Source organism: Scleropages formosus, chromosome 11 (genome assembly GCF_900964775.1).
Source record: "Scleropages formosus chromosome 11, fSclFor1.1, whole genome shotgun sequence".
Lineage (NCBI taxonomy): Eukaryota > Metazoa > Chordata > Actinopteri > Osteoglossiformes > Osteoglossidae > Scleropages > Scleropages formosus.
In genome coordinates this window covers 23,220,191-23,247,454 of record NC_041816.1, presented here as the reverse complement: position 1 = coordinate 23,247,454, position 27,264 = coordinate 23,220,191, and the positions used below count along the sequence as shown (strand labels likewise).

The 27,264-nt window shown below is 45.3% G+C and overlaps 1 protein-coding gene across 8 annotated transcripts in view; it reads left to right on the top strand.

Annotated features, from left to right (window-relative positions):
* LOC108941080 (diacylglycerol kinase zeta-like) overlaps window positions 1-27,264 on the top strand; it is a 131,077-nt gene that overhangs the window by 58,586 nt on the left and 45,227 nt on the right. For 3 of the 8 annotated variants that reach the window (XM_018763541.2, XM_018763538.2, XM_018763537.2), the window contains exons 2-21: window positions 3,435-4,409; window positions 6,856-6,964; window positions 7,080-7,175; window positions 8,610-8,687; window positions 10,823-10,894; window positions 11,774-11,830; window positions 13,804-13,872; window positions 13,963-14,034; window positions 14,143-14,259; window positions 15,331-15,402; window positions 16,793-16,888; window positions 19,026-19,108; window positions 20,143-20,203; window positions 21,405-21,518; window positions 22,311-22,451; window positions 24,433-24,511; window positions 24,846-24,901; window positions 25,002-25,064; window positions 26,415-26,488; window positions 27,100-27,211. In XM_018763541.2, coding sequence (XP_018619057.2) covers window positions 3,487-4,409; window positions 6,856-6,964; window positions 7,080-7,175; window positions 8,610-8,687; window positions 10,823-10,894; window positions 11,774-11,830; window positions 13,804-13,872; window positions 13,963-14,034; window positions 14,143-14,259; window positions 15,331-15,402; window positions 16,793-16,888; window positions 19,026-19,108; window positions 20,143-20,203; window positions 21,405-21,518; window positions 22,311-22,451; window positions 24,433-24,511; window positions 24,846-24,901; window positions 25,002-25,064; window positions 26,415-26,488; window positions 27,100-27,211 — 2,544 coding nt within the window. In that variant the 5' untranslated portion in view covers window positions 3,435-3,486. The remainder of the gene's footprint in view (window positions 1-3,434; window positions 4,410-6,855; window positions 6,965-7,079; window positions 7,176-8,609; window positions 8,688-10,822; window positions 10,895-11,773; window positions 11,831-13,803; window positions 13,873-13,962; window positions 14,035-14,142; window positions 14,260-15,330; window positions 15,403-16,792; window positions 16,889-19,025; window positions 19,109-20,142; window positions 20,204-21,404; window positions 21,519-22,310; window positions 22,452-24,432; window positions 24,512-24,845; window positions 24,902-25,001; window positions 25,065-26,414; window positions 26,489-27,099; window positions 27,212-27,264) is intronic. The other 5 variants (XM_029256273.1, XM_029256274.1, XM_018763539.2 and 2 more) reach the window with 4 other exon arrangements.

Sequence of the window (27,264 nt, the reverse complement as noted above, 5' to 3'; positions counted from 1 at the left end):
GCATCCTGTCTCAATGTACCCAACCTCATGACTTGTCAGCACAGGCTCTGGACCTTTTGGACCCAAAGGTCACAGGTTCGGATCTCACCTCCAGGTATAGTACGCTTGAGCGAGCTACTTACCTTAAATTTCAAAATTACCCCTAATTGTAGTTAGTTTAACATTGTAAGTCACTTACTGTATATTGGTTTAGATGTACTGATGATGATGGCCGCAAGTGTCGGGGAGTTTTGTACGTTTATGTTCTTATTTTACAGGCCCTAATCCATCAATAGATGGAAGGGTGTTTTTTTTTTAATTGTATCTTAGTGCTAATAGGGACTTTGAAATTACAAACAGACTTACAGTCCCACTTCTGTTCATGTCAGAGCCAGTGTATTCATTTACACTGCTTCCCAGATTATTTCAAAGTATCGACATAAATACTGAGTGTGTGAGTATTTTGAAATCACTGCGATCTGTAGGCGTTTCGACTGAGATCCCACAGGGTTTCTCACAGCAGGTGATGCTATTAATTGTTCTCACCACCGCCAGTCTTCCAAGGAGGGTGGAGCTCCTACAGCTGCTTGGAGGAGTATTCTGGCTGTAATTATGGGAAACGCCTGGGTGACCTGGCCTTGTGCAGCAGGAGGAATCCCCATGAGATTAACACCATTGGGGGGGGGGCTCCCAAAACTGCTGGCCTGCCTGCTCAGGTCGACCCGCGTTCCGTTAACCTCCCTCGGCCGCCTTCGCTCTGCGTCTCGCTGTGGATTTTTCGCCCTTACGCACGAACCAAACCACGTTCAAGTGCCAGATGTCTTTGAAAACAGCGTAGGCCACCGGACAGCACACTGTCGGTGTAACCGACAGCATCTCCCGAGCCGTTTCGACAACTGTAAATAGGCGATGACGGAGCTGTCAGTAGCGGCGGAGAGCCGCCAAAGGAAGCCCAGCTGTTCGCGAGATCTCGGCCAAAGGCCAATAACAGCCCTAATCCTGCATTTAATACAAGGCTCTGCGTGGGGTTTAAAGAAGTCGAAAATCATGAAAGCATTTGAAAACCATGAAAGCATAAGCTATATTAGCTGGGGCGGCGCGGTCCCAGACTGATGAATTCGTTCAGTCGGAGATACGAAGATGAAAGAAGGTCAGCGTGTAATCTTTTTAGAGAGCAGGACCGTAGGTCAGCTTCCGGCCGGATGTGGCCCTGCGTGCCAAGCCTGGAGCTTCCGCAGAAGGTGACACCAGCGTATCTGGAGCCACCGGGTCATTTGGCCCCGGCTTATGTAACGCACAGCCCCTGTTTAGTGGAGGCACAGCCAGTAATCCTGACCTATACGCAGAAGGCTGCGAGAAGAGGATGCTGCTGTCACGGGTTACTGCGCCTCTGGGGGAAGTTACCTAATGTGATGAAGGTGCTCAGCTTAGAGGGATCCACATTGCAAGTCCTGCATTATGCAGTAGCCAGTCTATTATAAAGCATTATATAAAGTATTCTGAATATGCAAAAGGAATTGATTGTCTTGTCGTATTAATTAATCCAGAAATGATTCATTTCATGCAGTCTGGCCTGTCCTTCTTATTATAGTACCTTATCAGTATTTATGACGAAATAATGAAACGCTGAAAGTGTGTTAAGGGTTACCTCTTGCTGCCTGTTCCTAGCAGTTTTGCATTCGGTACTGTCACCATGGTAAGCCCCATACTGCTTGTTTCCAGTCCCAGGCTGCCATGTTTGGTGGGTGCTCTGTTGCTCGCCAGCGACACTGATTAAAGGTCCCTTGATAGGAGTGTAGCTAGCATTAAAATATCACCGTGTGGGATGCCAGAAGTCTGTAGCACCTCTGTGTGTGTATGTGGGAATAGTGTTTACCCATGGTCAATTTAGCAGTCACAACAGTGAACCACAGGGAAATGGATTATGTTATATATAGCATAATGTAAATATGGGCGGCACGGTGGCACAGCACCTGGTTGGTGCGAGAGGATGGGGTTCGATACCCACTCAGTCTGTGTGGAGTTTGCATGTTCTCCCCGTGTCTGTGTGGGTTTCCTCCAGGTGCTCTGGTTTCCTCCCACAGTCCAAAGACATGCTGTTGAGGTTCCTCCATAGTATGTGAGTGACAGAGAGAGTGTGTGTGTGTTCCACTGATGTACGGATGAGTGACCCAGTGTAAGTAGTGTATCCAGCAGTGTAAGTCACCATGGTGAATAAACTGTGTGGGCTGATAACATTACATACAGTTCACCGGAAGTCGCTTTGGAGAATGTAATGTAATATGTAAACATTTCATTTGAACTATTTGGATTGTATTTTGGTTTATGTTATCATATAAGACACAGTCTGGGATATGCATATGTATGAGATCTTTTATATCGCCTAGTTCACATCTGGGAGAGTGACGAGAATGTGTTCATGGGTACGCCACCGAGAGGTCCTCTGCTCTGAGAATCCCTGTGCTCCGTCTTCTCAGAGCAGCTACGTTAACTTTGTAATCCTCTTCTGGGTGTGAGAGAAACCATTCTGGGATCTTCTAAGATACGTGCACTGTTGTGAACTTCTTTGATATCCAGGCACAGCACAGTGCAAACACCCAGAAAAGGGTATTGCATGCTGATGTTATGCAATACTCATCTGTTTCTATTTAAAAAAAAAAAAAAAAAAATGGAAAGAGAACATTCAGCGGTGAAGCACTTATTCAAAATGAGAACAGCACAGTTCAAAATCCAAGCTGTCCAGGAATATGTACAAACAGCTTTCTTGTAAGCAAAATAAGATATAAATAGGATAAAAAGATACAAAATCGAGATACCGGAGTGGTTCATAGCAGAAGAGCCAGAACAGAGTGCAACATAAATTCACTGCAGTAGCCTACAGCAGCTAACAGGTTTTTATCCACTGAAAGCTGGACTGAAATTGGGGTGGAAAAGACCATTAATATAACATTACTTCTTCATGTCAAGTTTGAGTCATCCATCAAAAAACAGCAAGGTTGCATGCATTGACTCGGTCTTCTGGGCTCACATGTAGCTACAGTACGAACACTTGGTGGATGAAAGGAATGGCCTGGTGGGAGGAATGGATGGATGTAAAGCTCTTGGCACACACCCCGACGCCGACCGTTGCGGACACTGCATTATCACAACGGGATTCCTACCCACAGTATCGCTTTCTACTGGACGTGGTTTTAGATTCAGAGGGGTGCATTTCTTCTTAAGCTGATGACATGTAGACCATTTGGCCGATTGTTTCAGCTGTGTAGGGGTTGTGTTCAAGCACAAAGACGTAGCGTTTGCCAGGCAGTTTGAGTCACCCAAAGCTTCCCACTAAGTTGGTTTTAAAGGGTTGCCTCTGGGTTCTCACAAGACCAAAAGAACAGTACTGCATTCCCATTAGTAGCTGAATGTTCGTAAGGACGCTTTTGCTGACAGCCCAATTTCTGCACCAACAGCCCATCAGAGTGCACAGCGCACGTGGACATTTAGCAGCTCCTTCCAGGCACGATGGACACCTTTTTCCGTCGACACTTTAAAAAGAAGGAGGCTCATGGCGCTGCTGCTGTGGCAGAACCTAGCTCCAGGCGACCCAGCGTGGCCCTTCCCACCAGCAAGGCTCGACGCCGGTCTAGCACGGGACTGCCTTCTTCCGCCCTCACAGAGCGCCGCCGCTCTAGTGTGCATCTGCAGGGCGTCCTCCTGGACACTAGGGGTCAGTGTCGAGGTGGCATCCGTCTAAAGGATCGCCACGCGCGCCGTCGCTCCAGCACCACCACTCTTGGCTTGAACCCTAGATTTGCTGTGCGGCCTCGGGGCATAGGCAAATTCCGCACCATCGACACACACCTGCTGGGTTCCTCCATACTGCTTGCCAGTTTGATCCAGATGACCAAGGAGGAAGAGAGCTGGGCTACACCTGGAGAGCGGCAAGTGGAGATGCGGGGGACGGGGCAGCAGCGGGATCTTTCCTGTTCAGACTCGGAGGATGGTGACAGCCAGTGCTACAGCAGCGAATCAGAGGTCCACGAGGTTGAGCAGACAGAGCTGGGCCGTGGGAGGGACTTGGAGGTATCAGATGAGGAGGCTGAGGACAGCCCCATGTGGCAGGACCTAGAGAAAAGCCAGAGTCAACCCCGTTTGCGGCTGAGAGACGCCCTCCGCTGCCTACGCCGGAGCTCCTCACGCCCACCTCCAAATGTCGGTGCCCACAGGAACAGCCGCCGCACCAGTCGGCGCTTTCGGCTCCGTGTCTCCTCCATGTCTTGTGGTCGCCGGCCCAGCAGGGTTCTGCCATGGCCCAGACACCCTTGCTGGGTCCACGCAAGGCGCTCGGCTCGCTGGAATCGCTCGGCCCGCCGCAAGGCCTCTCCTCGAACCACGCGGAGCTCTTGTGGTGGCCCCCAGCTGGAAACACGGTGTGGGTGCTTCTCGTATGTAGACCATTGCTTTGATCAGCACGTGTGACCCTCCATCCCCTGTGTGCAAAGAAAGGTGTGCAAGTTGACTGCTCTTGTTTGCAGAGTATGTGGCTCACCAAGTACCATGGAGATTATTTCTTTGTGTGCTGGATGTCTAATGTCTAACCATATTATGGTCTAACAGTTAATATGCATGGGCTCTTTCTCTTATAAGTACAACTAAGACAGGCTATTCATTCCACTCTCAATTTAGTTTGAATGCTGAATCCCCCTGTCACTCTAAACCTTTCAATTCCCCATCATGGTTGCTGGCCGTGTGTTGGCCTTCCCAGAATCCCTACAATACAAACAGTGAACCAACCAATCAAAACAGTACCAAACTAAAGAACCAGCAAGACACTAACACTAACTATTGACAGTTATTGACAGGAATCCTAAGATAGTGTGTGTGTGTGTGTGTGTGTGTGTGTGTGTGTGTGTGTATATATATATATATACAGTACAGTACTGTGCAAAAGTCTTTGGCACTTAGATGTTTCACAAAAATATTACTTCTGCATGGTTATTTAATGTCTTCTGCATTAGTGTCAATGGGAAAGGGCATATTTTAGATTTCCAAGCGTTCATTTTGCAAAAAGTTTTACAGTAAGAGTTTTGTATGTTGTTAAAGAAAGTACACACACACACACACACATTGGCAGAAGCCACTTGTCCCGAGCAGGATCGCGGCGAACTGGAGCCTCACCCCGCAACACGAAGCGCAAGGCTGGAGGGGGAGGGGGAGGGGACACACCCAGGACGGGACAGTAGTCCATTGCAAGGCACCCTAAGCAGGACTCGACCCCCAGACCCGCCAGAAAGCGGGACCTGGCCAAGCCCTCCGCAACCCCACTCGGGACAAGCGGTTGTTGACGATGGATGGTTACTAAGCTTTGTAGGAAGTTTATTTATTGAGAGCATTATTTTTGGAAGCATTCTCACTTTACCAAGTGCCTAAAACTTTTGCACAGTACTGTGTCTGTCTGTGTGTGTGTATAAAATCTGCTTATAATTACTTACTATAATTAATTACTTAATTACTATACTAATTCTCTAACTACATTAAAAGTGAAAGAAATTTAGAATTAATAAAAATATCTCTGCAGATTCTTGTTCGGTGCTGCTTTTTAATTCCATAAATGTTCCGCATCTTGCTGTTGATCGCCGACACTGTAGACACTGGGAAGTGAGCTGGCTGAAGGTGGTCCCACACACCTGTTCTGTTTTAAATGCACTTTGATGCCAAGGAACAGCTTTCGGCAAAAACACAGGTTGCGTTCGCTGAGCAACACACCGAAAACAATTAGTGTAGAAAAAACAATAAAGAATAAATTGGCAATTTGGGAGAAAAAAAAATATTTTTGAAAATTTGTAACACAAACATGGAGCCAATATGTGCATGTAAAGGAGACAGCAGTTTGCCTATTGCCAAAAGAATCCATGGCATGTTATTCGGAAATGTTGTGTAACACACTTGTTGGTTTTAGACTACGTGAAGACTGGTCCTTTGTGCGTACAGTGGAAATACCATATGTTTACTGTCAGCTGTCAGGTTCACTTCCTTCCGTGATGCCGCTGGGACACATCAGACTTAGGCTTGTTAATGAAACAATCGGGTTCGGTGACATGCTTGCGGGGGGAAAACCAGTCACCAAGGCCACTGATTCACCCCTCATCAACACACACAATACCCTACGGGAGGGACACCACTCCATAGCCCAGTCACGGTTGCTTGATATTTCATAATCATAGCAACTCGTATCACAGGTGTAAAACTGCATTTACATCCTGACTGGACTGATTTAAAATCCTACAATAGGCCATTTACTGAACAGAACTGATGCAACTAATGGAACATAATTTTGTGCTATGACATTCTCATTATTATTCAGTCTCGCTTCATATTCGTAAATACTGTACATAATATTGAGTATCATTGGCACTTACTGTTGTACTGTTCGAACTGTTGTGTTTTATACGGCCGCTGCAAAAAATAATTTCTACACTCCTGTAGCTCTGTAATAATAAGCATGAGGTCATGAGAAAAAGTCTTACAGTGTTTTGCAGTATCGCTGTACAGTGTACTTACTCTGTTTAGATTTATGACACAGGTAAGAGGCAAACCATTGCATTAGTCTAATGGTTTGCCTCTTACCTGTGTCTTAAAAAAAATAATAATAATTCAGCAGTACAACATGAACAAAGCAAATGAATTGCTTTTTTTCATAGGATTTTTAACAGGCTGTAATATTTTCTTTAGCCCTCAATAACAGAACGAGAGTTTACCATCACCTGGATGAGAAAAAGTCAGTTTTACGGCCATGCTGCAAAGTGTCGGAGCTGAATGGGAATAAGCTGTTGAGCGATGCTTCAAGAAGTGTGTGTGTGTGTGTGTGTGTGTGTGTGTGTGTTGTTTCAGGAAAGCCATTGCGAAATCGGGCCTTCAGCACCTGCCAGCGCAGCCGAGCACCTTGCCCTTGGTGAAGAGCGACCCGGACCGGGAGATCCGCAGCACCGTGGACTGGAGCGTGAGTGTGGACCGTGCTGCTGACGGGAGGTCCCCCCCCCCGTCCCCTCATCGCCCCCCGTCCCGCACCCGAGCCGTTACCGCGGCCTCATTCGGACCTTTGCCTTCTCCCGCAGGAGGGCGCCGTGTACGGAGATCACGTCTGGTTCGAGACGAGCGTCTCCGGGGACTCGTGTTACGTGGGAGAGCAGAACTGCATCGCCCGCACTCTGGTGAGCAGAGTCTCGTCCGTCCGTGTCTCTGCACCGCGCAAGCGGACCCGTTCGAGTCGCGCTCGGTGTAAAACAAAGCAGATCTTCCCGTTCTAACTTCAGCGTCCCGTCTGAGTGGCACACGCTGCAGTGGATGCAAGTCGCTTCGGTTCGTTTGTTGTAAAATCTCTCGCCTTCCTATTTGTACTTTGTATGAAGTCATACCAAAAAAGTGTCTGTAAGTACTACACAAAACAAAAATTCTCTATAACTGCTGTGCGTAACTAAGTGTGAATAACACAAGACACATAATTGCAATGTAAAAAGTTCTTAAAAGTGTGCATACAGTATATATACACCAGCAACTACTGTACATTACCGCACATTGGCTTCACTCGTGTAACACACACACAGTCTGAAACCGCTTGTCCCAGGCAGAGTCACGGCGAACCAAAGCCTAACCCGGCAGCACAGGGCGCAAGGCTGGAGGGGGAGGGAACGCACCCGGGACAGGACGCCAGTCCGACATAAGGCACCCCAAGCGTCTCGAACCCCAGACCCACCAGAGAACAGGCCCGGCCAAACCCACTGCGCCACCATGCCCCTATATATTATACCTATATATTATTATATATAATTTTTATATAGACACTTTTTAAAAATTATTATTTAAAGAATTAAAATAGGTATAAAGCACCTATTATGACAAACAGTAGATTTCAGTACATTTATATTTTTTTATTTAGCAGATACTTTTCTCCAAAGTCACTTCCAGTGAACTCTATGTAGTGTTATGAGCCCACACACCTTATTCACCGCGGTGACTTACACTGCTAGATACACTACTTACACTGGGTCACTCATCCATATATCAGTGGAACACACGCTCTCTGTCACTCACACACCATGGGGGAACCTCAACAGCATATCTTTGGAGTGTGAGAGGAAACCAGAGCACCCAGAGAAAACCCACACAGATATGGGGAGAACATGCAAACTCCACACAGACTGAGTGGGGATCGAACCCATGTCCTCTCACACCACCCAGCTGCTGTGAGACAGCAGCGCTACTCACTGCACCACCATGGTGCAGTGGAAGCAGTAGATTTACAAGCAGTAGATTGTGAATTATGACGTGTGGGCTGATAACACTACATGGAGTTCATTGGAAGTTGCTTTCGAGAAAGTGTCTACTAAATAAATAAATGTAAATTTACCTTGTCATGAGGCAAAGGATTCAGGAAGTGGTTGAACAGCGCCATCTACAGGCTACACCTTATACACTGAGAGCCACATGTCTATTTTTCTGAAAATGTGATTTCTGAAAAATCCCCTAAAGGTTTTAAAAATAAAAACCAGTTTTAATTTTTATGTCTCTTGTGCAGCATCAATACCAGTAAGTCCTAGTTTATTTAAAATACATGTATTTTTTTCTCTTTTATGATGTGATCACAGCAAAAATCAACAAGCAGGAGGAAATGTGGTGCCTGCAAGATTGTGGTGCACAACATCTGCATGGACCAGCTGGAGAAGGTATGTGCAGCGGAAACCCCTCCCCCGTCATTTGCATTTGTTCATTTGGCTGACATTTTTCTAAAAAGCAGCTTCCAATGTTAGTCTAGTTACAAGTCTTTACCCGTTCATACAGCTGGGTAATTTTACTGGGGCAATTTATGGTAAGTACCTTGCTCAGGGGTACTGCATGTAGGAGTGGGATTCAAACCTATGACCTTCGGATCCCAAGGCAGCAGCTCTAACCACTACACTACCAACTTCCTGATATGAGGTGTGCATATTTCTTCACATGATGATATAAATTAGAAATAGACAAACTATCGTAATTGTTCTCCTTTTGTCGGGTTTTAGAGTTGCTCGCCCTGCCTTCTGTGTTGCAACACTTGTCTTATTTTTGGGACAATATTTTGCCAGTATTGCACTCTCGAAATACCGCGTTTATGGAAAAAGTAACACCCTTTCAGCGGTTTGCTGCGTCAGGTTTCCTCGGAGCCGTTTAGAACAGTTCAGTATGTGTGTGAGGTGTTGAGTTTTTTTTTTTTTCTTCGAATGATTTCCTCTTTTTTGCATCCTTTTCATGCGCTGTATGTAAATATGTACTGTGCTTTGTTTTAGGTTTTATTGAAATTGCACTGTACGTATGTTTCATTGCAGAAAGAACCATGCTTTTCCCAGGACCTGCTGTAACACACACACACACACACACACACACACACACACACACACACTCTCACTCCAGACATGGTTCACTAAAGTGTATTTTTTTTTACAGCTGCCATTGTGTCTCAATTCATTGTGTTGTGTTTTTATTTTCTTTTATTTTTTTTATTTAACAAGAGAACGGAACTGGGTCTCAGCAATGCAGAGAGGTGATGAATACACTGAGAAAATGCAAATACTGTACAATTAGTGAAATTATTACATACAATTAGTGTCCTAATTCACAAAATTCACTCAGATTACCCTATCGGTCTAATATTGACTCTCCTTTTTACTCTCGAGTCAAACGTGTATTGATCAGCGTAGCTCAGAGATGGGCAAACTGCACTTTATATTACATTTATTTAGTTGATGCTTTACTATTATTTACCCATTTATACAGCTGGGTAACTTTACTTGCGCAATTGCCTTACTTAAGTGTATAACAGCTGGATGTGGGATCCAAACCTACAACCTATTGGTCCAGGGGGCAGCAGCCCCCACCACCGCAGTACCAGCTGCCCCCTGGTAAAAAGCTTTGGAGTAAAGTAGAGCTGTGGTAATGTAAGGCGTACCACGGTGCCTGGAACCGCTGAGACGTCCCTGGAAATGTCCTCTAAACACGTGCTGGAGTACGACGGACTCTGGGAATAAACTTGGAATAAAAGGACATTCCTGTTAATGGCGATCCCAGCACGTCTATGGTTAAAGCTAAAACAATAAATATGATAAATACAATAAATATAAGTGCATTTCATATAACTAAATAAATAAATCCACTATTAAGAAAACTGCTTTTCCTTTTATTCAGAAATGTTTCACATTATTTAAATTGTCCTGCTCTTTTATGCAGGACAGGTGACTACTTTTCGTGGGAAACTCAGGTTTTCAGCATAAAATAATGGTGTGATGTCAGCAGTACAGTCTGCAGGCTCCCTGTTTCACATGAGGTAAAAATGGGGTAAACATTTAGAGGCTGCCTGTGTGTTTGGGTGTAGCCTGTGTGAAGGAACTGCTGCTGGGCAGCTGTGGGAGGCTGCCTTACCGCATTTTACTCGCCCCCACAACCACAGGGCAAATTCCTCTTTTGATGAACTTATGGAACGTAGCCTGATCACTTTTCTATACTTAACAAGGCAATAAAATGTATTTTATTTTCGTGCTCTACATCTAAGTTCCTGGGTAAATGTGTGCATAACCAAGGTATTTAACCTCAGTTCTGCTCGGAAATTAAAATTTGATGTGCGTGAAAATTCAACGTAATTCTGGAACGTCTGGACACCCTTCTGGAACTCATCAGATGGTGTTACGTGACCATACCGGTGAAATACCGTGTTTTACGTACTGTATTTGCACTTGCTCGGTGCACCATTCCTGTGTCTGTGTTGCTGTGCCCCTGCACTGTTGATAAAAATAATTAATTCATATAAAAAAAAATGTTCCTTTCCCCCCAGCTGTCCCACACTGAGGCAGAGATCCCAGTAGACGCTCTGCTTGAGCAGCAAATGAAAGCGCCGACCTTTCGAGTGAGACACACCTGTCCAGCTTTACCGCACTGCTTTTGGGGACAAACTCCAGCTATAAGGCGGTTCTTTCGGCAGGGGTTCGGGGCCTCCGGATCGGCTGGTCCTCGCTTCTCTTCATCGCTCTTCTAAGCATGTTCCGGATCGTTTCGCATCGAGGCGGTGTTTCTCGGGGAGACGGAGGGGTGCCTGTGTCTCTGGGGTTCCTGAACCCGTGGGTCTCCAGCTGGAGACCATCCTGTGGGGAGATGGCTTTGCTGATGGTCATGGTTAATAACTCACACACACACACACATACATTGTCTGAAACCACTTGTTCCAGGTGGGGTCGCGGCAAGCCGGAGCCTAACCCGGCAACATAGGACATTGGGCTGGAGGGGGAGGGGATACACCCAGGACGGGACGCCAGTCCATTTCAAGGCACCCCAAATGGGACTCGAACCCCAGACCCGCCAGAGAGCAGGCCCCGGCTAAACCTGCTTCGTCACTGCACCCCCCCCGGGTTAATAATTCATAATTTTCATAATCTGATTTCACACTTTTCTTCTGGGAAAGTCAGCATTGTGAGCGAACACGGAGCATCGCGGTCATCGCGATGTCAACTGCACAGGGCATGCTGGGAATTCTGAACAGTCCCAACCACTGAGATGCAGAAGCAACTCCTTTTTCTGCTTGCTTTCTTTTTGGTCTTTTTTTGCCTCTATGTTGGATGCCGGTTTGCATTTGATCATGATCTAACCTGTAATTGTTTTAATTTTTCTTGGGTTCAAAATCTGGAGCTGAAACGAATCCTTTTTATTACGAGTAATTCATGTGTGATGCTTCATGCTGTGCGGTAATTTTGTATTTTACCACATTTCGCCTTTTCCGTGTCTTTCGCAGATCAATTTTCGGTGTAAGCCCTCATTTAGAGAAACGGGGTCCAGGAATGTTCGCGAGGTAATTCCTACTTCTTTCTCTGGAAATGTGCGAGATTCTGGTGCAGTTTGTCTCTTTGCTGTTTCACCAGAAAGTGGGTGTCTAAAGAAACCATCATGTGAAATGTGTTTGTGTTGTTCTCAGCACCAGTTTTAACCGACTCATTTAATCATCACAAATATGGTGTTTCCTCAAACCTATTCTGCATATATGTTGCACTCACTCGCTGTCAGTAACTGCTTATCCTGTGGCAGGGTCATGGTGGTCTGGAGCCTATCTCACGGGGTGCTAGGCTTGGTGGGGTACAGCCTGGATGGGGTGCCAGTCCATAAAACACATTCGTTCGGTGCTTTCATGCAGTATGGGGTATTTAGAGTCTCTGGTCAACCTGAACATGCATCTTTAGACTGTGCGAGGAAACCAGAGCGCCCAGAGGAAACCAGCATGGATAGTGGGTGAACATGCAAACTCCACACACGCTAAACAGATATTGAACCTATGTCTGATCTCACAGCCCCTCCTTACTACACCTTTCATCCAATGTAATACCAAAGATGGGAATTTAATAAAAACACGTAATTGTTAAATAAATTTATTCGTGAATAAAATCATCTGGTGGCTTGTGAATGAAGGATGAGGTCTTTGGAAAAAGAACATAAGTTAGTCAGCTTTAAAAATCACAGCAAGTAAAACGTACATCCTTATAACAGCAATTGACCCTTAGTTTTACCACTAAATAGTTATTTAATGAGGATCAGTGTTTCTCATGTGACATAATAGGTGTGTAATGACCAATATGGTCCATATGTTGCTTTAGAGGAAATCATGTGTTCAGTAGAAATGCGCAAGTAGTGCAGGTGTAAAAATAAGTGAAGCCCAAGTTACGCTGGTTAAACCACGTAGGTAAGTAGAATCAGGGGTGTAAATCATAGTCATTTACTCATTTTAAAAGTTTAAGATGTAACATTTAGGTTTTATAAGATTATTTTAATGTTTTATACAAGAATAATGACCAACCCTAGAGGAGTCAAATACTTTCAAGCAGTTTTGTAGATATATATATATATATATATATATATATGTGTGTATATGCATGTCTGTGTGTGTGTGTGTGTGTGTATTTATATATATATAAAAGAAACAAACAAACGCACACCCTGCGGTGGCTGCAGTATACCCAGGGTGTGGCAATATAACCGGTGCTTCTGGAGTAGGATCACCTCGACTCAGCTGAGGACAAGTCATTACTGAATTTGGATCAATGTTTGTATATATAGGGATGAGCACAGGTTCCAGTTCCCAGTTGACCCTCTTGTTGGTACACTGCTAGTTGTCTACTTCACAGAGTACTAGTTATGTGCTGAAGTTGTGGATGGCACGGTGGCACAGCAAGTAGCCTGGGTGGTGTGAGAGGACATGGGTTTGATCCCCGCCCAGTCTGTGCGGAGTTTGCATGTTCTCCCCGTGTCTGCGTGGGTTTCCTCCGGGTGCTCTGGTTTCCTCCCACACTCCAAAGACATGCTGTTCAGGTTCCCTCATAGGATGTGAGTGACAGGGAGAGTGTGTGTGTTCCACTGATGTATGGATGAGTGACCCAGTGTAAGTAGTGTATCTAGCAGTGTAAGTCACCGGGGTGAATAAGGTGTGTGGGCTCATAACACTACACGGAGTTTGTTGGAAATTACTTTGGAGAAAAGCATCTGCTAAATAAATAAATGTAAATGTGCTCCACACAGTACTAGTTGCATTCTCCACAGACGCCTTGTGGTTTGCTGCTTTCCAGCACTCGGATGTTTACAAAAACTGCGTGGAATGATCTAGAGTGCCGAGAAGCTTTAAAAATCCCACAGGCACATCTTCGCTGCTGTGTGGTCCACGCTGTTTGCCGGAGACAGACGTTAATGGAAAGAGGAGTCGGGGGTTGTGTGTCGCTCTGGCTAGGTGGCACGGCAAAGGCGGGACTGAGGTTTGATGCGCCGGTTGTGTGTTTGCAGCCCATGGTCGTGCGCCACCACTGGGTCCACAGGAGGCGCCAGGACGGCCGCTGTCGGCAGTGCGGGAAGGTGAGCGGCGCCCGGCCGGATGGAATGAGGAGCGCGGTAGACGTAGGGTCTGCGTTCAACTCGGAGTGCTCACCTCTTTGTTCCCCACAGGGATTCCAGCAGAAGTTTGCATTTCACAGCAAGGAAATAGTGGCCATCAGCTGCTCGTGGTGTAAGCAGGCGGTAAGTGACCAACGAGGAGGTGTGCTTTACTCGTGTGTGTGTGTGTGTGTGTGTGTGTGTGTGTGTGTGTGTGTGTGGCGCTCACGGGTCCCTCTTCCCTCTGCGCAGTATCACAACAAGGTCACATGCTTCATGCTACAGCAGATCGAAGAGACCTGTTCCCTAGGAGCTCACGCCGCCGTCATCGTACCCCCCTCCTGGATCATTCGTGTCCGAAGGCCACAGGTACCGTCCTTTATTTCGCAGACCTTAATTTTTCCATTTACCTCACACTTTTTTTGTAAAATTACTTACAGTGTTAAACTGCCTGCAATTATTTACTCATTCATACAGTTGGGTAATTTTGCCGTAGCAGTTTAGGACAAGTACCTTGCTCAAGGGTATTAGGGCTGGAGGTGAGATTCGAACCCGCAACTTTTGGGGCCCAAGGGCAGCAGCTCTAATCATTACACTACCAGCTGTCATGACCTTTATCTGAGAAAATTTCACCATACTGTACAGAATATTGCATATTTTATTTGCAGTGCTTTTCCAGTGCTCACAATATTACTTTTGAAATGATGGTACCAGTGGAAACTTTCTTTAGCTGACTTTCCATGAATTCAGTACCAGCGGGGGGCGGTAGAGACCATTTAATTTGCTGTTCAACACTACCAGTAATATTGTACACAGAGCAGGTTTTTTCAGTCTAAGCTCTCACAGCCTTGTGGAAGGGGGAGGGGGAAAAAAAAAAAAAAAAAAAAAAACTGCCTTTTAAACCAAAGGTTGCAGCTTTGATCCCCAGCTCTAGTACCCTTGAGCAAGGTACTTACCCTAAACTGCTCCAGTAACATTACAAATTGGGCAGCACAGCACATGGGTGGTGTGAGAGAACATGCAAACTCCACTCAGTCTCTGTAGAGTTTGCATGTTCTTCTCCTGTCTGCATGGAGTTTCCTCTAGGTGCTCTGGTTTCCTCCCACAGTCCAAAGCCATGCTGTTCAGGTTCTCTCATAGTGTGGGGGAGACAGAGAGAGTGTGTTCCACTGATGTATGGATGAGTGACCCATTATAAGTAGTGTATCTATTTATATAGCTGGGTAATTTCACTGGAGCAAATTAGGGTAAGTACCTTGCTCAAGAGTACTACAGCCCAAGGTGGGGGTCAAACCTGCAACCTTTGGGTCTAAAGCCCATAGCTCTTACCACTACACTACTAGCTGTCCCTGGCTGCAGCTGTTGAAACAAGACAAGTGGTGTTTCTCGGTGCTTTTAGAACGTCAAACACAGTTTGTGTGTCCCTCCTCCTCCTCGCAGACCTCACTCAAGTTGAGTAAGAAGAAGAAGCGGACTTCGTTCAAGCGCAAGTCCAGCAAGAAGGGAGCAGAAGTAAGAGGCCGTGTGACTGTAGCGTCCTTTGCTCATGTAAAATACTGCTTGTTGTGGTTAAAGAGCTGGAGGGCCGAGGGCCCGACAGTTAGGAAAAGGAGCAGATAAAAGCACTTTGTTAGTTAGCGCGACCTCTGTGACATCCGTTGTACAACAGCACCACTTAGAGTGTTTACACAACGCCCGAGGGAACCGAACAAGAGTGTGTGTTAGTCCGGACCACCCACGCGCGTCATAATTAGGCTGCCCCCTGCTGTGGAACGTTTGGGGCGCACGTGCGACGCCGCGGCGGCTTTGCGATGGGGGTTGGAGACAGAGGGCGTGTGTCGGGTGTGTGGCGGATGGGTGGAGGCAGAGCAAAGCTGAGCCGCTTCTCAAACGCGCCTCCGGAACATTCCGGGACCCGCCCGAGTGCTGCCATGTGTGGAACTCGGAGGCGGCCCATATAGATCGGTCGAAAGGGCGTGAAGGGCGCAGCCGTTGCAGTTTGTGGGAGCGGTTGTAAGGGTGTGTGTGTGTGTGTGTGTGTGTGTGTGTACACAAAAACACACACACACATGCACACACATAGACAGGCCCAGTCACTGTTGCACAGAAACTGTTAATACACACACAGCCTCATTCTTGCATGAATGCACGTCACACACACATGCGCGCGCACACACACACACACGCACAAACAAGTACAAAGTAGACGTGGGATAGAATAGAAATAGACTTTGGGAACATACATCTGAGTGTATTTGGTTAAACACACTGGTTTACTATAAATTTTATTATTAAAAATAGTAGAAAGAAGAAACAGCAGGAGAATTGCTGGAGGTTTTTAGCTTAAGGTTTTCAGCACAAGACCAGGCAGAAGAGGTGCAAACCCCTCTTACAGGATCTTGGTGGGTCTCCATCACTTTTCTTGGCAGTGTCAGAGATCACTGTCCTCTCTTATTCCCATGGTATAGCATAGTGTGGCACACAGCACCGTGGGTTTGGAGGGGGCAAAGAAGGACACACAGACGGCATTCATCTCAAACGTTTCATTGGAACACCAACACACAGGGAAATAATGTTCTCAGTCCAAGGATCCCAGTTCCTCAAGGACATGCGCACAAAGTTGGCCTTCCCATCCTGCTTAGCAGCCTCCAGCTCTCCTCTTCCCAAACGGGTTCTTTAAGCAGCGCTGCGAGGAAAGCGACGGCCGTCGCGGCGCTCGAATAATGACTCGCTTGCTCCATTATGGAGGGATGGGTCTCGGTGCCGGCGGCTCCCTTCATTAAACAGATCCGGATTATTTTTGCTCCCCGTACCCGAGCGAAGGCGCTCCGGAGACGGTGGTTAGAACCTTTCCAAGCGTGACCCCGGTGCTGTGCCTGACCACCTCTCTCCCTGCGTCCAGGAGTCTGGCTGGAAGCCCTTCATAGTGAAGCCCATTCCGTCGCAGCTCATTAAGCCTCTGCTGGTGTTTGTCAACCCCAAGAGCGGGGGAAACCAGGTGAGACTCGCTCGCACCCACCTGGCCTGCGGGGGTCAGTGCATTAAATTCTCACGTGCGAAACGAAAGTTCCAGATCCCAAGTGTTCCATCAGAGATTGCAGGTTTCTTCCGAGGACCTTATTATTATTATTATTATTATTATTATGATTATTATTATAACCTTGCCTACTGGGCAAGCTGCTGAAGGTGACACTGATGTCAGCATACTGGCTCAGCAGGTAGAACTGGTGCCCCACAGTACAGGTGGTCCTCGATTTACGATGGTTCGACTTATGATTTTTTCGACTTTATGATGGTGAGCTGGCGATAGACATTCAGCAGAAACCGTACTTGGAATTTAGATTTTTTCCCGGGTAGGCGATATGCGGAGCAATACTCTTGTGATGCTGGGCAGTGGCAGCAATCCACATCTCCCAGTCTGTCACGCAGGGGTGTGTTCGTATTAGCTGTATTAAAAGAATTTTTGATTTACGATATTTTCGATTTATGATGAGTTTCGCGGAACGTAACCCCATCGTAAATTGGGGACTACCTGTACTTCAACTGGGTATTTGGATGTGGGCTCGAGTCCAGCTCAGTCTGTGTGGAGTTCGCACGTTGCCTCTGTGGGTTTCCTCTTGGCGCTCTGGTTTCCTTCCACATGTTAGCATTGTACGTCGCCTTGAATGAAGGCGTCAAGTTAAATAGCAGTGAATAGTCCTTGTGCGTCGCTTTGGAGAAGAGTGTCTGCTACTTGAATAAATGTGCATCACTGGATATCTACTATATTGCCATCAAAAACCAGGAAAAAATGACATTTGTGCAGTATTTAAAACTGTTCTTTTTGCTCCCCAGTTTTAGGATGGTCACTTAACAGCGCATCCTGTCTTATCATCCTAGAAAAATTTTTCTGGGAGTCCAGGGAATACAGGCTACACTGTTACCAGTTTACTATGCTCTGATGCACAGTAAAAAAAGAGGACATCCGTGCACAACACCAGCTGTTTTCCTCCCTGCCATAACCATGCAGTGTGACTAAATAGGTTTAAAACGAGACTTATTATGTAACAGCGGACTGTCACTGTTGAGCGGAGCCAGTCCTGGCGCGCTGCTTTTTGTTCCAGCTGAGCTCTTAATTAATTGGCCTTGATGGAGATGTTCGCCAAATGACCCTCGCAGCTCAGCTCACAGGCCAGCTGGGGACTCGCTGTCATTTTTTACCTTTACCTTTACCATACCCTTTTTTTTAACCGATGTTCACATCTGCAGAAACGTCGGCGTGACCCTTCTGCACGGCCCACCCTTCCGACCTCGAACAAATCAGAGCGCAGCTCTTTCGTGGTGGATTTTACCATCCCCAGACGCTTGCACCTCCAAGTTATTGTTTTCCAGTGTTTGTGCTAGAAATTTCCAGAGTCCTGATTTTCATCCCTCTTGTGAGCTCTGCTTAGCCGAGATCCACATTTTAATAAAAGGCCTCACCTCTATTTGCCAATTTACATTTATTCATTTAGTCTTTTTTTTTTTATTTTTTTCTTTGATAAATAATTTCTTGGCTCGCCATGTCACAAGCACCGTTCTTCTTGCGTAAATTACACGTGTAGAATTGATAGAGATGGCAGTATTTTCGTTTGACAGGTTATGATGGTATCATTCAAGTCGAAGTTTTTCTCTGTGTAACGCCAGCAGCAGAAACCCTGTACTGGAACTACAGTCTACATTTATTCATATAGTTGACGCTTTTCTCCGGAGAAACTTACAATGAGAAGCTATTTATGACTATTTGCTCATTTATACAGCTGGGTAATTTTGCTGTAGCAATTTAGGGTAAGTACCTTGCTCGAGGGTACTACAGCTGGAAGCAGGATTCGAACCTGTGGGTCCAAAGGCAGTAGCTCTAACCACAATAGTACCAGCTGCCCCTTTTAACACTTTAACACTTGAATAAATTTCAATAACCAGTCAAGCACATAGCCCTTACTGATGTATTGTGTGTGCGTGATATTGAACAGGCATGCTGTGTTGATCTTTCTTGCTTTGCGAGCGCCAGCAGAAACACGGTAACATGTCTGGGAAGTGGCACACAGTCTGAAATATTGCCCGGCACAAGGCTGCCTTCTCATCATTTCATTCAAGCTTTCGATCTTTCATTATAGGGGGCAAAGATAATCCAGTCCTTCATGTGGTACCTCAACCCTCGGCAAGTCTTCGACCTGACCCAAGGGGGACCCAAAGAGGGGTATGAGTTCAGATATATTACAAGTTCTGTTAAATAGTTATGCTGACTATTAGAGCGGTTATTGGTGTACTGCTTAAATGTATCTCTAATAAGCTTTAATCTTCTCATGTGGGTTTCTATTTATGGTGGAAAGTTAATCTCTGTTCTTCGTAGATAACTGACTATGTTTTACCGTGTTCTGGTAATAAAAAAGCCCAAGTGGGCCGCTGAAGGCCATCCAACCCGAGGCATGCTACTTATGAGTATGACTTCAGCATGCAAGTATTTCACAGGATGCTTATTAGTGCATCATGGTGATGTTTGGCAGAACTCTTGGCAGTGCACTATAAGGAACTCATTCTGTGTCTTTTTAACATGCCTTACCCTACCCTGATTACATGTAGCCTTTTATTCAACTACACTTTAATGATCCTTCATTTGTCACCATCAAGCATTATAGGAGGAATATATACACACACATTTTCAGAACCGCTTGTCCTATACGGGGTCGCGGGGAACCGGAGCCTACCCGGCAACACAGGGCGTAAGGCCGGAGGGGGAGGGGACACACCCAGGACGGGACGCCAGTCCGTCGCAAGGCACCCCAAGTGGGACTCGAACCTCAGACCCACTGGAGAGCAAGACCTGGTCCAACCCACCGTGCCACCGCACCCCCCTATGAGGAATATATATTATATATAAAATCAGTTTAATTAATTTATTTATATGTATTAGTTTTGTAAATTGTATTCAGCAAAAGCAACATAAGGAGCAGAAACAGTATACCAACAAGTTGGAAATACATACATCCACACACATACAATAAGTGCAGAAGGTCAAAGAGTTTCAGTATTTCACAGGTGTGACTGCATATCAGGAAAACTGCTTTTAAGTGAGGAAATGTTTTGGTCAGTTGCCACTAAGGAAATAATCCCCACCACATTACTCTACCACCCCGATCCTGTAAAAGGCAGCTGTACCTAATAAAGTGGTCAGTAAGATAGCCCTCCAAAAGTGATCAGCATTTTGTCATGTTCCCTGTTTTGTTCTTAAAGGTTAGAACTGTATCGCAAAGTGCACAACCTGCGGATTCTGGCTTGCGGCGGGGATGGAACGGTCAGTATGAATGATTGAAGAAGATGAATGAATTATTGTAAATACCTTTATTGTTGGATGCCGGTCACGTTAAAATAGAAAAGATTGCAAAACAGCAAGATGAATTACTGCGGTCATGGTCCAGTCAATCTGGTCTTCAGTTGTCCCACGAAAAGCAGCATTGAAGAAACGTGCTGTTCCTGTTGGAATTCTGCCCGCAGAACCACTGACCTGCGGGGTCAGACCCCTCATTGCTGCTGAATATTAACTGTGATGATCTTTTGCCTTCTTTACACTTTCAGGGGCTCTAGTAGTATCTCTCATGCCTCGAAAGCTCATAATTTCACTCGTGTGCTAGTTCACACCTCAGTCCTTGTTGGCTCCAGCAGGACTTTTGTGGGTCGTGAGGATGAAGGGTTAGGGAGTGATTGGCAAGGAGAGAATTGAGGAGAAACTTGTCGGGTCAAGATTTTGTACCCTAGTAAGAAAATCATCTAGTGCTAGATTGGAAGTAAGAGCTAATAAGTGTACCTTTCTTCCGACTCTAACACAGTATTTCCCAGCAACCTTGACTGTACGAATTTAGTGAAACATTCAGTTTGAAGTGATCTTTGACATAATTGATGGTTTCTCATCAGTAGGTTATGTAGTCTGGGATTTACCTTTTCTGTAGTGTCTGGTTGGGAATGTTTGGATCAGGCTGGTCCAGGGTTGGCCATTTGGTTAAGGTAGGGCTCGGCAGAACTAGACTGGGCTTGGCTGGACCTCAAAGGTCTTGATAGGGTTGAGAAATTTCTACATGTAAGAGTTTTTTATTAGGGTTTTAGAGCAGATGAAATCTCATATAAGGTATAGATGAGTGTAAGAAGTACTTTATGAAGTTTCTTACTTATGAAGGTAAGAAGTTACTGTCATCCTGACCTATGGACTTCGGTTGTCCATTAGCTCTGAAAAACTGCACGAAGCACAGTGATTGTGGTGGTGCTTAGAAATAATGTTCTTATTGTCTTTATTTTTGCCCAATAAATATTTCATATCCTTGCTTGTATTTTAAAGTTGGGTAACAAATGATAATAAATGCAAACTTCTTAAATTATGAAAGATATAATTCTGATTTATTCAGGTTGGATATGTGCTGTTAAGGCAGAAGAAAGAGGTTGGTGTTGAGACCCAACAGGTCGAGGTGTTTAGAGGGAAACTCCTGTGCCCTGTTGTCCTGCAGGTGGGATGGATCCTTTCCATGCTAGACCAGCTACGCTTGAACCCACAGCCTGCTGTGGCAGTCCTGCCCCTGGGAACTGGGAATGACCTGGCAAGGACCCTCAACTGGGGAGGGGTGAGAAGCTGCAGCAGACTCTGTTTTAAATCCCCATTACAAGCCTAAACTGGCTGGTTGACTTGTGCTGTGCCTATGATAAATAATCCTAGTTTATGATTTCAATAAACATTTTTTCTGTACCTGGATATAGTTCTGAACTCTGTAGAAACAAAAAATTGGGTTCCTTCACTAAAAACAAAAATAAAAAAATCTATCTGGGTATAATACTTAAATCCAGTACCTCTTTATGTAATTTAAAGTCTCACTTGATGAGACACAGTTGCGCAATATATTTAATGGTAAGGAAATCTCTGCTGTTGACTTTTTTCTTACATCACAGGTAGTCCTCAATTTATGATGAGATTTATGACAGCCATCCCATCAAACTTATTGTATGATTTTTGAGTCTCGATGTTTGGTCATATCGTGTAACTCGGACCACTCCATCTGCCGTACGATAACTTTGGCTGGTCGCACTGTGGCAGGGCACCATATTTCTTATCGACTCAGTCAATCACCGATTGTATTTTACTTACAAATACATTTTACTGACGGAACGTTGCGTTTATGATTCCGTTCAAGTTACCTTTTATTTGCAGCGGTTAGCAAGCAAAAACACATGTTCTGGTGGTGCAGACAAGGAAAAGGGAAAGAAAACATTTGAAAATGAAAATGGAAAATAATAATGCAAGGACATGAAATTATTATACTGTATCAGTATTATTTGTCTATATTAGTATGATTGTAACAGGAATAATGAGAGAAATTTGTGTATCGGGCTTTATTTAAATTTTTTCACAATGTTCTTAGGGGTACACAGATGAGCCTGTGTCCAAAATCCTGTCCCATGTGGAGGATGGGAACATCGTCCAGCTGGACCGCTGGGACCTGGTGGTAGAGCCCAACCTGGAGGCCAGCCAAGAGGACAAGGATGAGCAGCAGGCAGACAAGGTACATCTGCGGCCCTTCGGCCTTCACAGTCCCTTGAAAGCTGAAACTTGGAGGCGCGTGTCCGTGTGTGTCGTCGTGTGTAATGAGAAGCTGCCCATAACAGTGCAGGAGTGTGAATGTGTAAGTAGTATCTGAAGCCTTGGAAGTGCAATATGTCAGATTACAGTAATGCCCTTTTGAAAATATTCATGAAGTAGCTGAATGCTGAACCCAGTGGGAACCCGAATTACCCCTAAATTACATCCATATTAAAGCCATATTAGGACCAAAGGGACATCCTGATTTTGGCTTTTTGGTTTTTAATCACGCCGCTGCCTTGTGATGAATTTTTTAGAGAAAATCCTGAGGTGCCTGTTACGCACAGCCGTTGGCGTGAACGAGGATATGCAGCGCCAGCAGACAGAAGCATCTAAGTTAGTCCTTGGAAAGAAAGACTTGTCAAATCCCAGATCAGAGCACCTGGAGATCGGTCCACTCCTGCTTGAGGTGATGAACCCAGTTTTTAGCCTGCAGGCAGAGCTAGAACCTAACAGGGCGCTTGGATGTCATGGTAGCAGCGTGCCTAGGGGTGTGGTGTGGCTAACAGTCATAGCCGTCCTTGGAGACACTGGGTGCGGAGGGCAGGGAATGAGAGGTCTTGCTGTGTCCACAAAATTGACAGCAAAGCCCTCTGCCACCTGCTCTGTCTTCTGCCCCTCCTAGACAGGAGAGCTAGAGACAGGAGAACTAGGGAAGGGCTTCCTTGCCGATCTGTGAGCTGACGGGAAGAACGATGCCTGCCGTGATCGTTCTTGACATGTAATTGACTCCTTGTAGACCTACAATTAATAACCCGCCAAACTGGATTGGATCAAAATGTGATTTGGATGGGGTGTGGATAAGCTGGCTGATGAGCTTGTGTGGCCAAAAAACTACATTTATTATTATTGTGATATCAAATAGGAGCCATGGTGCTAATTCTGGATCCAATCCATCATTTAGATTTAAGGGTAGGGTAGCATGTAATGATCTCCAGACATATTGTGCTGTTTTGCTTTAAAAGTAGCTGTTGTGATGACCTTGCGCATCTTTTAGTTCTCAAGATGCTGGTTCACCTCTTCTCATTTGCGTCTTTCCACCTTAGTGCGTCCACGGCTCACTTGTCCACTGTTATGCAATCCTGATTTGTTCCAGGACGTGGTCAGATTATCAAGAAACCAGATAACGTAATTAATCTTAAAATGACTTGTTCCATTTTTTCTTATGGCGAAAAATTCAAGCTCATTCCAAGTTCACCACAAAACAACCCTAAATGATGCCTAATGTGAAAAGGAAAATATTGTGTAACACATTTAAAATATAATGCATATCAACTATTAATATCATGTATAAAATTTAAAAAATATTTATTTCATAAAGTAAACTTACCCTTATAGTGTGCGTGGCCTGACTTGAGTGAGGCAAATGCTGTCTATCAAATTTAAAGCAAAGAATCATTAGGAAATGAAGCACAATTGTGTAAAACACATGAGCATGCGAGCAACACCCTAGAGGCCCATAACGCAACTGAGAGAGTGGGTACATGTTTCCCACAATGCAATGCGTCTCACAGTCGCTCTCATCCGACCACTCGGTGCAAATTCCAAATATGGTCTCAGGCCTGGAGCAGATGTCACATGACGAATGACAGTGGACCGATGAGAGATCAGTGGTAAGAATCATGGATCGGATTACTGAAAAACTGGGTATCGGAAAAGCGAATAATGGGGAAGAGTGTATATGATACCCTGTGATACCGGAGAAATCGATGCAACGGTTTGGGGGGACCAGCACTTTATTGCAGTAGTCCATATTCCCTCCACACTCTATTGCACTGCCCTCCACACAAGAAGGTCCCTCCTTTTGCACAGTTACAATATGCTTGGACAGCTGTGAACTCCCCCACCCCACCATCCATTTTATACAGTATTTATATTTGCTGAGCTGTTTCTTTGTGCCCCAGCTTCCCCTCGATGTCTTCAACAACTACTTCAGCCTTGGCTTTGACGCTCACGTAACACTGGAGTTCCATGAATCCAGAGGTTTGTTCCAGCTTTTCTGTCTCGAATATATCTGTAACCATTCATAATCTGTCGGAGTCCTGAAAGTAAAGCAACATTTGTTATCTTCTACAAATACAAGTCTGACGTCTTACTAAAGCATAAATCCAGTCGAAACTTTCCCTCAGCAGTACATAACTTTTATCCCCAGAGATAATTTTTGTTCCTAATTAAAGTTCCATTCATCAGTGTTTCAGACTGCAGCAGGATGAATAGATGGGTCCCTGTATCAGAAATAGATCTTTGGTCTTGCGCTTGAATTTTAACCAGTGTTAAGTGGCACAATCTGAAATCGTACTTTTTGCCATCTGCTCAGAGGCCAACCCAGAGAAATTCAACAGCCGATTCCGAAACAAGATGTTCTATGCGGGGGTGAGTGCCTCCGATGCCTATGAAGATGTTCAGATGGAAGCAATCCGATACTCTTCATCTCCCAGGAGTTCACTGCTAAGTTTGTCTGCTTTTCCTCTAGACGGCCTTCTCGGATTTCTTCACGGGCAGCTCCAAGGACTTGGCAAAACACATCAAAGTTGTGGTGAGGGGAGCCATTTAATGGCTTTGTGGGTCCCTGGCTCTAATCTAATGGATTACTGCTGCAATCAGTGCAGGATGGATTTGTTAAGATGTTTGGTGAAGGTCCATCTGTAGGAACACCAGAAATCCATAACCCCTTGTTTTTCTATTAAAGGGGCTCAGCTTGCTCGGATTCTGGTTGCGTTCAGTACGGAAGCAGCATAGTTTTCCAACCGTCCATACATTTTTAGAAACTGTTCATCTGGTCCAGAGTCTATCCTGGGAAGCGCATGGTGTGCGGTGGGATATACCCTGGCCAAGACAGCAGTCCAACACAGGGCGCTGACACGCACTCAGTCACTCATGCAGTGAAAATGTGGAAAAAGGAGTCAAGTTCCTTTCATATATACAGAGTTCAGGGTTTTGGAATGAAACTTGGGCGAGGGCTAAACTAGTAATGAGTGTATTATCATTATAAAAGGCATGTGTATACTAGTATGAATATGTGCACACGAGTTACTATTTGTATTTCTCTGCAGTACGGACTACATTTGTATATAAACGCATTGATTGAGCTGTACATGTAGGATGCACTTTCGTCAGTTTAAACATGACGGCATCTGGTACTGAGCTTCTCTGACTTTTTTTTAGCTATGAGGTATTTTCTGTGTTTTAAAAGTTTCAAAAGAAATAATAGACAGATGGATCAATCGATGGACAGAGAGATAAAACTTCATTGATCCTGAACAAAATTTCACGAGGCGACATACTGTATATACACATGTACAAGAAGGTAAAGACAGAGACACGAGTTCCACAGGTGTAAATAAGTATTATAATTAGGGAGGTATGTAATAATTTTTTAAGCTCAGTAAGTTCAGTAAAAATCATCCCACGATTTACCAAATTTATCTGTTTCTGAAAACGGTGCAGATATCAATTTTGGATTCTGAAAGCTTGTTTCCCATTATTTTAATTGGTCAAGAATGGCTTAAAATCGGGGGGCGCGGTGGTGCAGTGGGTTGGACCGGGTCCTGCTCTCCGGTGGGTCTGGGGTTCGAGTCCCGCTTGGGATGCCTTGCGACGGACTTGCGTCCCGTCCTGGGTGTGTCCCCTCCCCCTCCGGCCTTACGCCCTGTGTTGCCGGGTAGGCTCCGGTTCCCCGTGACCCCGTAAGGGACAAGCGGTTCTGAAAATGTGTGTGTGTGTGTGTGGGGCTTAAAATCAGGGTATTTCCTGTTATTAGGTGTGCATTCTTTAGTACAACGATCAGTTTTTGGTACTTGCTGGAATGCCTAATCTTCACTGACCCCTTTGTGATAATGTGAGAAGATACCAGGTCCACTTCACTGTCTGCTTCTGCCCTCACTAGTGCGACGGCACAGACCTCACCTCCAAAGTGCAGGACCTCAAGCTACAGTGCCTTGTTTTTCTCAACATTCCCAGGTAAACTGTGCCATGCTTCCCCCAGCTGAGATGCCTGTGACAGTAGATCACCTTTACCAGATGCATCATGGAATGAAAATGTTGCAACCTGCCATCACTCCTTTTTGAACACCAAAGCCCTCTAGTCTTAATATAGTAGCAAAGAAAGCATTTAAATTCATTGCAGCACAGCGAGTAGCACTGCTGTCTCACAGCAAATGGGTGGTGTGAGAGGGTGTGGGTTCCATCCCCCCTCAGTCTGTGTGGAGTTTGCATGTTCTTCCTGTGTCTGTGTGGGTTTCCTCTGGGTGCTCTGGTTTCCTTCGGGTGCTCTGGTTTCCTCCCACAGTCCAAAGACATGCTGTTCAGGTTCCCCCATAGTGTGTGAGTGACACAGAGAGAGTGTGTGTGTTCCACTGATGTATGGATGAGTGACTCAGCGTAAGTAGTGTATCTAGAAGTGTAAGTCACCGCGGTGAATAAGGTTTATGGGGTGATAACACTACATAGAGTTCATTGGAAGTTGCTTTGGAGAAAAGTGTCTGCTAAATAAATAAATGTAAATTCCAAATTTTGGAATACCTTTATGCTTTATTTTGAAATGTTCTTAGAAACTTTGTCGTGCTTTCTAGGTACTGTGCCGGCACAACGCCCTGGGGAAACCCCAGCGAGCGCAACGACTTTGAGCCGCAGAGGCACGATGATGGCTATATCGAAGTCATCGGGTTCACCATGACCTCTCTGGTATGACTGTCTGGCTTTATTGCGCATCTCGCATCTCTGTTAGCATCTGCTTT